Raw genomic sequence first — 12,896 nt, 5'->3', positions numbered from 1 at the left:
CCTTTTGATGGAGTGGGGCGGGCTGTTCCAGGCCCGTCACCCTGCAGGAATGCGAAAGAGAGCGGGCAGGAACGGAGCAGCCCTTTGCTCTGCCCCTCTCCCTCTCCGCCCGTTTCTCGCCGTATTTCACCCCGTCGGAAGGGCGGCCGGAGCGCTGAGAGCCCCGGGGCGGAGACGCGGCTCGGTTGACGCCCGCCGGGCCCTTCCCCGCCCGCCGGGCCCTTCCCTGCCCGTCGCTCCCCGCCCCGGGCCGCCCCCGGTCTCCCTCCGCCGCCGGAGCGGCTCCTCCAACGCGCAGCCCCCGAATAGGGGCGGCCGCCGGCTACCTGCAGCCGCACGACTCCACCACCATGTCCTCGTACTGCTTGTACACCACGTTGTTGCCCGCGTCGATGTAAAGGATGCTGATGGGGGTCAGCTTGGTGGGCACGCAGCAGCTGGGCGGCGTGGAGCCGGGGTCCATGGAGTTCATGAGGGTCTGGATGATGGCGTGGTTGGTGGGCTCCAGGTGGGAGCGCAGCGGGAAGTCGCACACCCCCTCGCAGTGGTAGGCCTCGTATTCCAGCGGGGCGATGATCCAGTCGTCCCAGCCCAGCTCCTTGAAATTGACGTGCAGCGGCTTCCTGCTGCAGCGCAGCCGCGCCTTCTTGCCGTGCCTCTTGCCGTGCCGGCTGGCGAAGGCGGTGCGGCGCTGGCGCCGGGCGGGCGGGCGGCGGGCGGCGGGCGGGGGCGCGCCCAGCTCGGCCCGGAGCTCCCCGAGCAGGCTGCGCCGCCGCGCCCGAGTGAACACCACCAGCAGCGCCCGCTCCTGCGGCGCCCGCGGCCGCCGTCCGAAGCCCAGGCCCCGCAGGTCCAGCCAGCGGCGGGGCGGCGGCCCGCGGGCGGCCGAGGCGCGCAGCTCCAGGCACAGCCGCTTCCAAGGCCGGCCCGCCCTCAGGCCCTGCCGCACGTCGAACACCTCCCAGCCCGCCGCCGTCGCCGCCCGCGGGTCCACGCTGCGGGAGTGCAGCGGGCGCGGGGAGAGGCACGGGAAGAGCTGCAGCAGAGGGGCGGCGGCGGAGGGTGGCGGGCGGCCGGCGGGGGGGCGGCGGAAGAGCCGCAGCTCGGCCCCCACCAGCTCCTCCTTGTCAGAGAGCGTGGAGACGTCAAAGAAGTACTTCTGCCTCCTGAGCGGAGCGGGAGAGAGATCGTCTGCGGGAGAAAAGAGAGGGGTGATCAGCTATGCGGGAAGAGAAGAGGGAAACGAGAAGAAGAGGAGAGGAGAGGAGAGGAGAGGAGAGGAGAGGAGAGGAGAGGAGAGGAGAGGAGAGGAGAGGAGAGGAGAGGAGAGGAGAGGAGAGGAGAGGAGAGGAGAGGAGAGGAGAGGAGAGGAGAGGAGAGGAGAGGAGAGGAGAGGAGAGGAGAGGAGAGGAGAAACTGAAGGACTCACGACATACAGGACACCCCACACCAAAGGAAGAACATGGCAACCCAGCTCTCATGCACTTCCTTGCAGGACCAGCAATAGCTTTGTGTTTGTATGCATGCACAAATACACATATATATACACATGCACATATGCACATGTATGTTCTGCTCCAAGAGAATGACCTAGACTTCTTGTTTGACACATGGGCATACAAAACGCAGCTCGCAAAGCCAACCAGATTCTCCTGAGTTGCTTTCCAATAAAATGTTTACAGCCCAGCAAATACAGAAATTCCCCAAGCCCTCGCTTTCCCCAGAAGCCAGTAAAGCCCGTGTATATTTCAACAGTAAAAGTGTCACTGTAGCCTCTGTTGGGCCGCCCCTCTCCGGTTATCCGGGCTCGGGCTGCTCCTGAGTCAGAGGGAGACCGAAGAAAAACGCAGCCTACGGTATTTATTGGCAGCAGAGGTCAGCGCTCCTCCTCATCAGCATATTTCACAGCCTCAGCTCCAACTGACAGCTCCGGGGGAGCCTCCTGGAGTGATGGGGGTGTTGTGGACCAGCGGCACGACTGATGCACACCGAGACCCTCAGACGTGATACGGCGGTGTAGAACCTTATGCAGCGCAATGCGCAGGGACTCAGAGCGGATTAACGCTGCGCTTTCCCACAGCACCAAGCGGGGACACGGGGCGGGGGGGGCAAAGAGAGCCGCTGGGGCAGAAACCCTCCTACATTTTATCAGTGAGCCTCGAGGGAACCTCATCAGCCCCTGATGTGCCCACAGCCCCATTCCTGCTGGGGATGGCTCCAAAGGGCGATGCTCGCCCCGCTAGGCACAGCCCTTTGGGGATGAGGTGGAGGCAGGGGATGCTCGCCATCCCGTGTCCCACGTTGCAAAGGCTCAGCCGCATGTGCCATGTCGAGGCGGGGACACGGCGATAGTAGAGGGTCAGGACTCGCCCCAGTCCATCAGTTCCCTGCTCCTTTCTCAGGAAGGGGCAGCGATCGCGGCTGCATCAAAGCATCAGCCTCGAATCCCATCAGATAAACACGATTTATTCCTTCTCGTAAGCGAATAATTCCAGATGAATACATAATCCTGCCCCGCTCCTGGCCTGCTCCCAGCGGGGCCGAGAGGGTGGGAAAAGATCGGAGGGAGGGGACACAGAGCGACATTACCACCGCCCTCGGGGAAAAGGGGGGAAGGGGGGGGGGGGGGAAGGGGAGGGCGGCCCCGGGCGGGGGGAGCTGCTTCCCAGCGCCGCGTTCCCACCGCACGGAGCGGTGCGGGGACACCGCGGCCGCCCCTCCGTCTTTGTGCGAGCACCGCTGCTGCACCTCCGCTCTCCCTTCGGACCGAGGGGGCTGAGAAACGCGGTTTGATAAGAGCCTCCCGCCTGGGGCTGCCCGACCCCCGCACGGCGTTGCGGTGCCGGCAGCTCTCTCCTTCTTGTCCTTAACCCTACGAAGGGGCCGGGAAGCTCCCGGTATCCCCCAGCCCGGAGCAGTCCCGGCCACGTAGCCCCTCCCCGCAGTCACCGCGGCTCCGAGGCGCGCCGGGGGTTAACGAGGGCTACGCGGAGTTTCCCTTTTCATGGCAGATCAGGTACCGGGCTCCCGGCCAACCCATCGGGGTTGAGATCTTAACTTTAACATCACTGCAAATTATACCCAAACCGCCTTCGAAAAGAATTTTCCCATTCCTAATTCTCTTTCAAACCAAAACTCGCAAACCAAAAGCACGTTGGCAGTTTAAGGACCTTTCACAGACGGTAACGTGGAAACGGGCGCATCCATCCCGCTGGGGCTGCGGGTGTTCCCCGGGCGCTGCCGATCCCCGCGGGCCGGACGCTGTGCTTCCCCAGAGGTACTTTCCCGGCTCTCGGCTCCCCCCACCGAACGGACGGCATCGTCGCCGCTTTCTCTTACGGCTCCCGGTGAGATTTCAATATTTCGTTCCCTTCGCTATCGAGTAACCGGGAGAGACAGAATCTTCCTCGGATCTAACGCTGCCAAAGCCCCGAGAAACGAACGGAGGGTTGCTTCAATTCCTCCTCCGATTGCAACGTACCTTTGCTCCCCGCTTTCCCGGCCCCTCTCCGGAACGGCCGCCTCCGTTGTGCGACGCCCCCCCCCCCCCCCCCGCCCCGCTGCCCTCCTGCCGGTCTTCGGAGATGCTCCGGGGCGGAGAGCAGCCGTACGGGGACTGCTGAGTGCCGCGAGGGGCCGTGAGAGCCGTGCCCTTCCCCTCCGCCGTTTGCGGCTGTTTCTCTATGAGAGATCTACGAGAAATCATTGTGCTCCCCCCTCTCTCTCAAATAATAATAATCATAATAAGTAATTGTATAGATAAAGATATATGGATGTTCGCAATTCGGAATCCCGGAGCTCGGAGCTAAGAGAAAGAGCAGTGGGGAGATTCGAAGCAGATTTCTGAGCGTTGTAAGAGTAAGAGCCGGGAACTCAAAACACACAGAGCTGCCTTCAACCAACGAGGGCTGGGACGGCCCCTTACGCCCAAAAGCACGCAGGGGCTCCCGGCTTCACTTTGCAGCGCTGGGATCGCAGGGAAACGAGCACTTCGCCGGCAACAGCTCCTTTTTTTGTTGTTGTTGTTTTTCCTTCTCTTTTTCCTTTTCTTTTTTATTTATTTGTTTGTTTATCTTTAGGACTGAAGAGGAAGGATGGGAATGAGAGCAACGAGGCTCTCCGTGCCCGAGCCCGCAGCCGGGTTTGGACTCTTCGGGCTGCGTGCAGCCGGTGGAACTGAGCAGCCCCGGAGCGGTGAGCTCTCTTTTCTCTCTCTAAATAAAAGACATTTAAAAAACAACAACAAACAAAAGACCCAAAAATAAACCCACAGTCCCCTCTCAGTCTCACCGGGGGGAATCCTGGATTTAAAATAATAATGATTAAAAAAAATAATTAAAAATAATTAAAAGGGAGAGAGAAATTAAGAACGGAGCAAAACGACCGCTCGTAGGACGCGGGTCGAAAGGGGCCACGGGGCAGCTTTGCCCCCCTCCCCCCCATCCCCCGCTTCTCGCTTCCAGTCCCTTCGGGGCGAGGATTCCCGCGGAGGATTCGCAGAAGGGGGCAAATGGAGGAAAATAAGGGGTGGGGGAGATGGGGGGGTGGAAAGAAAAAGGGAAGAATCCTCTCCCGAAATCAGTGTTTTTCACTAAGTTTGCTCTCGTAGCGGCTTTGGAGACGGTCTGCCCCCTCCCCAGCCCCGAGCACGCCCTGCTACCTTAGCTCCGCTTCGGCAGAGCGGTAGCAGCACGGCCGAGCCGAGCCGGGCCGAGCCGAGCCGGACCGAGCCGGGCCGAGCCGAGCCGGGCCGCTCTCTCCTTCCCCGGCGCTCGGCTCTGTTTGGAAGCGGCTGCCGCAGCGCTCTCCGGCCGTCTGGTCTGCATTAGTGTTTTTATAAGGGGCTCAAACAAATCGAATACAAGGTCACCAAATAATTAACAGTTGTGAATTCCCTCCTTCCCATTAAAATGCTTCCCCGCTTATATTTCATTTTCCTCTTGCCAACGACAACACCGCCCGGGCAAAGGCGCTGCGCAGATTGCGGTGCGCTGCAGCTCTCGGTCCACCCAGAAAGCCGCTGTTTTGCATAAACACTCTGCACGGGCGAACTGCGAGCGGGATTTGCTCTCTCCTTTCTGCCGCCGCTCGCAGCTCCTGCGCGGGTCTCTCCGCTTCCTCCCACCCCCCGACAGCAGCGGTAAAACACCGCACATCGGACCCTCCTCTCCCCCCCCCCCACAACTCCCGTCCCCATCAGCTGCACACGAAAAGCGTACAAACGAACTGGGGAGAACGAGACGATTTCGCCCTGTTCCCCTTTTCCGTTTCCCTCGCTGTGGGAGCCTTTAGGACACACGCACGAAGCCCCGCAGCCCGCCCTATGGCACCCGCTCCCTTCGGGGCACCCCCAGAACTGCCTTCCTTCGCCCCGCGTTCTGTTTTCGGTTCGCCCCGCGCTTTTCGGGGTTCGTTGTTCGCAGTCGCCGCTTCCCTTTATTTCTGCCCTGCCCGGTTCAGTCCCGCAGCCCCTAATTGTACAGCGGAGTGGCAGTGCTGGGGGTCCCGGGGCCAACGAGAGCACCATCTGCGTTTTAATGAGTTACTTCATGTGCCAACAGCAATTTTCCTACATTCAGAGAGGTTCTGTCTGATCTTGCGACCGTAACAAAGGGGGTGGGGGGGGGGGTTGGGGGGGCGGGAGGGAACGGGAGGGAGGGTTGGGGGGGGCTGAATCGCATAGTTTTCCCCCTCTTTCTGAGCTCTTTACACTGAAAATACACACATTGATATATATATATGTAACGTAGCGGCGCGGCTTTCCTCCTTCCCGATGCAGCCTGAAAGCGATCCTATGAGCTTCGGGAGGAAGGAAAGAAAGGAAGAGGCGCCGAGAGCTCCCTCCGTGCCCCCCAGCAGCGGGGGCGACGCTGCGATGTCCCGCGGTGCCCCACTCCCGTGCAGCGCCAGCGGCTCCGTCCCCGCGCAGCGCTGCGCGGCCGCTCCGTCGGTGAAGCGCAGCCCGTCCGTCTAATTGGGTCAATTTGGGCGGCTCTGCCGTCTGCAAATGAATGGAGAGAAAATTCCCCCCGCTTCCCCCGAGCAAAGGCCGTTCATCAGCAGCAGCGCTCCAATTAAGCGGGCTGGGAGCGCACGGGGAGGTGGGCAGGAACGCGGCTCCCACTTCAGAGGAACGGAAGCTCTCTTGAAGTTTTTGGTGATGTGCCATTGGCTGGTCCGCTTCATTATGGGAGACCAGACAATATTCGCTATGTTATGACATGAACACTCAATTAGATCACTGAGTTGAAATACTCCAATCAGTGGCTTGATGCTAAGCAACCCTCGGAAGGTCCAGCAGAAGGTCACAGCCCGTGACACATCAAATCAAAATCAATGGGGAAAAGTGAAGCTTTTCCTTCATCAGAGCAGGACTTCTGGTAGAGAATCGCCTCTATCGGAGCAGATTCTCTCGTGCAGCGCAACGAGCTGCGGTTGTTACATTATCTATCTTCTGGCGAGGACGATCCCGAGCGTGGCTCCATCCCCACCAGCCCCCATATTTTCTTCGGGGGAAGCGGCTGAGGTCGTTTTTAGGGCTGAACTTCGAAAACAGCACGCCTGGAGAGCCTCCCCCCGCATGAACCCTTCCTACAACGGCGCAGAAAACCGCCCCCGTCGGGGAAGGCGGAAAGCAAAACCCTTCGTCCCCCTCCGTCCATCGGAAGCACCGCGGCACTGCAGCCCCCGACGGCGCCCCGAGCACTGAGTGGGACGGTGGGACGGGGGGAGAAGGAGAGAAAGCGCGACCTTCGTTAGGAGCCACCGAGTTAGTTTGTCATCAACCAGGATAATGTAATAATAATAAAACCCTGATAAACAAGGAGAGGCATTTTGAGGGAAGGGAGTTTCTCTTTCCTACAAATCCGCACTCTATCTCCGCCCTCGAGCTATAAAGCAACGAGGGAAAAGTGAAGTGGGGACCCCGCGAGTGGTGGAGAGTTCCTGAGTATCCCGCTGTAACATTGCTACCTGCAGGGAGAGGGGATACTGGCCCGACCCCGCCGCCCACCCCGTCCTACCTGCGTCCCTCCCGGCCCCGGAATGGATGGGGCGGCTCCCACGACCGGGAGTTGTAAAGGGTGCGAGTGCGGCCCCGAGCCACGCTCCGTCGAGGCACGTCGGGGCGCGGCGGTAGCCGAGCTTCAGAGGCTCAGGAACGACTGTGTCCCTGCCCTGTCCGGTCGGGCCGGACCTTTCCAGGTGACCCAGACGGCGCAGCCCCACGCGCAGCGAATGTTTGCCCTCGGTCAGTTCGAGCTTTCTATTTGCCTTCAAGCCGAAGCGATAAGAGAGATTCTTTCTCTCAGGCGGAAATAAAGCAGAAGAGCGGTGTTTCCGAGGCTGCACTTCCACCCGAGCTGCTCTTGCAGAGCGGGGGTTGCGTTTCCCCACCCGGTGAGGGCTCGGGACGGCCACGAGTGGTTCCCGCACCACCACCTACGGCCGCCACAGCGCAGCTTTGCAATGAAAAAACACAACGCGACACGCCGTTTTCCAACAGATCCACCTTTCTGCGCCACGAAGGGAGATAAGAAAGAAAAAGAATTAAAAAAAAAGATAAGGAAAAAAGAAACAGTGAACGGAGCGGCTCCGGCTTCGCGGATGGGCAGCTCTGCGGACGGGGCTCCAGCCCCGGGGCGCGACGGGACGGGCGGGGGCACAGCACCTACCTTGTCCTCTGTCTACGAAACTCGTGATGGTGTTGGCCGATTTGGAGGACTGAAAGAAGCTGGCGTTGATGCCCAGTTTCTCGGCGACGGAGTAGGTCCTGAAGAGGGACAGCATGTACTCGTGGGGCTCCGCCCGCGGGGGCGTCCGGCCCCCGGACTGTGCCCCCTGCCGCGGCCGGCTCTCCCGGGGGGATCGCGGAGCCCTGCGGCCCCGCCCGCCCTTGGCCAGCTCTGCGGCGGCGGGGAGGGAGGCCGGGCGGCAGCAAGGTAAATCCCAGAGGAGGCCGGCGAGCAAGGCGGCGGAGAGAAGGGCCCGGCGCGCATTCATAGCGATCGCGGTGGGGCGGCGGCGGCCCGACGTGAGGCTCCGGCGGCGGCCCGACGTGCGGCGGGGACTGCGCGGCGGAGCGGCGCGGAACGGGGACTGCACCCGGGCGGGCCCGGCCCGGAGCAGCCCGCCCCGCCCCGCCGCCGCCCGGACCGCCCCGCCGCGGACCGCCCCGCGGGGCGGGCTGGGTGCCCGCGACGGCCGGGGGCGGCGGGGGATCGACCGGGACGAGGAGTGCGGTTGTGCCCTTCGCTCCTCATGGATGGGAGCAGAGAGTCGGGGTCTGGGGTTTCGGGTGTGGTTGTGCTCAAACAACGCTCGTGGGCTCGGTCCTATTGCCGTGGTTATGTTCTCAGAAGTGGAGTTTGTCACAAATGGGGGTGTACCCCACGAGTAGGCAGCTCCAAGGCAGAGCCCAAGCTCTTGGAGCAAAGGGAAAGTTCACGCGTGAAGAGTGCTTTAGAATTGACCTCAAAGGGAACCACCCCAGGAAGAGCACAGTGCTGGCCTGTGGGCTGGGAAAGGTGTTGGCAGATTGGCAGCACCTGGAGAGATCAACAGAGCAAGCAGGATGTAGCAGACCCCTGTGCCATCAGAAGGACTCACCCATCCCTTTGCTTTTGGGTTCTCAGGGAGATTCATTCCACAGCGTCAGACTTGCCTTCCAAATGGTTGCATCCAGCTGCAGAGCTCAGAGCTATAGACAAAGTGGACAGATTGGCATTATCACATCCATACTGCTCACTCACTTCTTCTCAACCTCCTTCTTGTCATCCTCTCCAAACCACTGCACTCTTGCTGCCTGCAGCCCCATCCCTACTCGTCTGCTCCACCACATCATTGCCCTCTGTTCCACACTGAGCCTTTTGCTCTCCCCATCTTCTCCTGCTGTCTTCCATTCCCCACTTCTTCTCACCTATCTTCCTCAGTTCTGTCACTGGTTGATTTTCCCCTCCTTCCAGTGAAAGATGCTGTAGCCCCAGGGACACGTGCATTTAGCAGCAAATGCTCAGTCTATAGTAAATAAAGGGAACGTGTAATACTAAATAAAAACAACTTGACGTCCCTGACCACTCTCCTCTATCAGCAGCAGTACTTCGTGGGCCATGTCATCTTACCTTGGACTTTCTTTTTCTCACTGCTTCTTATTTTCCACCCAGGGACGGCAGCTCGTGCCTGGGCTCTGGCACTGCTCCCAGAGCAGGACACGCACGCAGGGTGGGGTGAGGCACAGGGTCAGGCACCTGTCCTTGTAGGTCCCGGTTTGCCATGGGGATCTCAGTGCCAGCACTGGACAGATCCTGGGAAGGGTGCCAAGGGAGATGGGGACAGCATTGGGACCTCCACAGTCAATGAGAAGCTCAGGTTTCAAGTTCCTGAGACAAATCCACCAAGAATCAAATTGATGCCGTGGGCAGGGGCTCACTGGGGCTAGAAAGGGCTGGCCCTTGGCTTGGCTGCTTTATAGTAGGATAGATGTACTGAGAGATGCTGGCAGATAAATTGTGAAGAAATCAGGGTACAAAAGAGTATCAACAGCAGTGCAGAAATGAAGCAACGGTTCTGTAGAATCAATTCCTGCACTGCTCCATCCTGTTTTTTCACCCCCTTTTATTTATTGTCCTTTCACTCCTTGTGCCTTTTCCCTGTCTTCCCATCCTCCCTCCAACCATTCCCCTTCTTTTCATCCTCTGTTCCTTGCTCTGGGACCCTCGCACCTCCCTTCCCATCAGCTCCACTTCTCTGCTGCCTCACTTTTGTTTCCTCTGCTCCTCTCTGCTGTTCCCATCCTTTCCGCCCCTCACTTTGCATTTTGGCTGTTTTTTCTGGCTGTGACCCAGTTCCTTCCGGAGCCTTATCGCTCCTCTTTTTGTTTCCTTCTGCCCCTTTGGTGCCCTTTCCGCTCTTTCCACGCTCCTGGCTGCTATCTCCCATCAGTTGCCCAGCTCCAGTTTCTTCTCTGCCAACCAACTTCTGCCCAACCCGAGCCCCCCAGGCTCTTTCTTTTCTCTGGTGCTGCATTTCATTGTCCTATTTTCCCTTTTCTGATATTGTTCCATTCCCACATCCCCTCCTTGTGGTCCCCTTGTGCTGCACTGCTCCCTCCCCGCTGCATCGCAGGGTCCCCTACAGCTCCCCGGGTGCCCAGCCCTTCCTGCCTTTGTCTCTCGGTCTGTCTCTCCATTCCCCCTTTGTTCTCTGTGTTTTCCCCCACCGGCCTCCTCTCCTCCCAGGGGAAGGTGGTTTCTTACTAAAGCAAAACTGCAGGGGTCGAGTGGTCCCGAGAGCCACCTTCATTGCTCTGTCTTTATTCCTACCTGCACTACTACTGCCCGTGCTGCTCTTCGGTTTATGGCACCATCAGGCCCCTCTGCTCAGGGTGTCCTATTGACATCACTGAAGACAATGCCATTGTTCAGGAGCATGCAGTTAATTGTCCTGACAGTGAGCTAAGTGCGTGGCGGACTGAGAGCACACAGTGGGAGCGGGGCTCCCGGCACTGCTGGGGGCCGGGATGTGGCCAGTGCCCGAAGTCTGGATGTGGGATGGTCTGGGGCAGATGGGGGCACCAGGCCTGGGGAGCAGAGCCAGTGGCATGCAGTGGCCCCAGGGCTCAGTGCACAGCACAGTGGCTGCAGCGGCACAATGAGTGGTGGAGTAACAGCAGCAGCCGGAGAAGAATAATGGCATTTTTAAAACAGATTTCCTTTCCGGTTTTCTCAACAATAAAAGTTGGCCACTTTTCAGTTTATAATTGCATTATAGATCTTGTGTAACCATTTTCTATTCGATATACTTTTCTCCAAACAGAAGCGATGGGATGAAGCCCTCCAAGCTGTAGTTTTACAAAGAGCTTCCCCAATTCCCTTGCACCAGAAGACACCACATTCACACATCCCGACTTTTTTTTGCTTGCTGTCAGTTTGTTCTTCTTGGAAAATAAATAAATAGATAAATAAATAAAAATGAAATACAAAAAGCAACATTTGAAAAGCAGCAGATAATTACATGCAAAGGTAAATTTCTTTTGCCCTTGGAAAGTCAACGGAGATTTCTCTTGCTACAGTCATAAACTGAGCAGCAATGCTCAGGGTCGGTGCTAGAGGCTGAAATCCAGCCCTGCACAAGTGGTGCCCTGAGCAGTACTCATTGCATCTCTGCTTTGTGGGCTTTTGTGAGAGCAGCGTTTGCATAGAGATGTGTGGATGGTGTTTGTGTAGAGCTGATCCATTTGGAGCAGGTCCCTCTTACTCCCTATGGATATTATTTTTTGGCTGAGAGGCTGTGGTTTATTCTGACATGAACAATCCACAAATGATCTACCACTTCTTTTTGTTTCCATACAGTAAAATCCACCTCTACCAGGATGACCAGCAAACCTACCCAGGTAAAGTATATGCTCCTTGCCCCTCCACCATAAAGAGCTGTGCTGGAATCACATGGTGAGGGTGCAGGGATTCCTATGGGCACAGAGTGGGTGCAATGTTTCCACGTGGTCCCCATGTACTGCCTTCCAGCGACGCATTGGTCCTGGCCAGCCCCAACGTGCAAATGGGACTCCTCTTCCAGAGACCCAGAGCTGAGTCATTGAACTCCCATTGCTTTCGGCTAAAACATATGGAACACTTCTGCTTCCTCATGGCAGTGCTGCTGCTCAGTGCCTTGCACTTGCAGGGGTATTTGCACTGCACAGGATCACAGTGCAGTGGGGGCTTGCTGGGGACCTCATGATGTGGGACTGCCATAGAGCTGCTCCTTTTACTTCTTCCTCTGTGTTGGTATTTTACAAGAAAAGATGGGGAAAGGAACAGGGTAACCCATCATGACGCTGCTGCTCTTTACAGCTCTTTATTTTGCCACGAAGCAGTGGCAGCGGCGCTTCTCTGCAAACTCTCTGCATTTCTACCCTAGATTGGAACCACATTGTCTCTCACTCTCAGTTAACAGTGTAATATCTGGACACGAGGAAGGGAGCAGCTCCTGCCTTCCTGGAGCATCCAAACAGATCCCAGAGTCAGGAACCAAATTGCGGCATGAGAAAGCGAGGGTGTTTGTAGCATCAGAGCGGTCCTCACTGCACTCGATCTGGGGCAGAAAATGAAAATGCTATAGGAAATTGTCTTTCCTGTTTAGGATCAGATTTGTTTTCGAGAAATTACTGCTAACTTTGTAAACATTAAAATAGAAGCAATAAAGATGTGAAATTTCACACAGGGGATCTACAATGTTTGTATAATTATAAGCATATGGTTCCTTTACATGAGGTCTCTGTTAGACTTTTATTTACTGCTGCTTTGGGAAAACAGAGGTTCTCAAATTCACTGTTTATTTACATGTATAGGGAATGTCACAATCCCCATTAACCTGTCATAATCCGTAGTTCTGTTTCGAAGCTCCAGCTCTATAAACTCAACCACCGCTTTTATGATGGTTTCTGATTTCTCGGCGGTGCCATTAGCTCAGAGCATCCCTGTTCCATTCTGTGTGCCACCGCTGTGGGATGTAGCCGATGCCATTGCAGTGCCCAGGCAGAGCCAGCTGCCACTGCCAGGGGCATAAAGGAAAAGCTTTGGTGGAGATCTGTCTTGCTGAGGAGCTCAGTGGAACTCGTAGTCATTGTTTGCTTTCAGTCTGACTTTCTGCTAAGCCACGAACACAGCCCAGAGGAGATCGGTGCTTCTGCTTTGGTGCTGAGTGCCCACAGCTCCGAATGCTGCAGGACACAAAAGGATCTCAGCCTCCATTTGTGGGCTGAGTTATGCTATTTGTTGTCTTTAATGCTCAGTGGCCATATGTCCAAGACTGCTCTTTGTCTCCGTGCAATGTGTGCAGTAACATATGAGCAGCAGCTTCTGATCTTAGAAAAAAAAAAGGGGAAATAGCTGACAGAGATG

General features: G+C 57.4%; 1 protein-coding gene across 1 annotated transcript; it reads right to left on the bottom strand.

The window, feature by feature from the left end:
- Nucleotides 1-322: 322 nt before the first annotated feature.
- Nucleotides 323-8,001, bottom strand: GDF6 (growth differentiation factor 6). The gene is made up of 2 exons (XM_072329892.1): nucleotides 7,674-8,001; nucleotides 323-1,191 (listed from the first exon to the last, which is right to left on the bottom strand). Exons 1-2 carry the CDS (start codon nucleotides 7,999-8,001, stop codon nucleotides 323-325), a joined length of 1,197 nt encoding a protein of 398 aa, XP_072185993.1.
- Nucleotides 8,002-12,896: the final 4,895 nt, after the last annotated feature.

The sequence above is a fragment of the Excalfactoria chinensis genome, chromosome 2 (genome assembly GCF_039878825.1).
Source record: "Excalfactoria chinensis isolate bCotChi1 chromosome 2, bCotChi1.hap2, whole genome shotgun sequence".
Classification (NCBI taxonomy): Eukaryota; Metazoa; Chordata; class Aves; order Galliformes; family Phasianidae; genus Excalfactoria; species Excalfactoria chinensis.
Note: the sequence above shows the minus strand (reverse complement) of the source record. Positions and strands in the feature narration are given on the sequence as shown.

Coding starts and splice junctions, on each gene's coding strand:
- GDF6 (XM_072329892.1), bottom strand. CDS start 8,001: ATGAATGCGCGCCGGGCCCTTCTCTCCGCCGCCTTGCTCGCCGGCCTC. Junction 1,192..7,673: donor TTTCGTAGACAGAGGACAAG/GTAGGTGCTGTG, acceptor TTTCTCCCGCAG/ACGATCTCTCTCCCGCTCCG.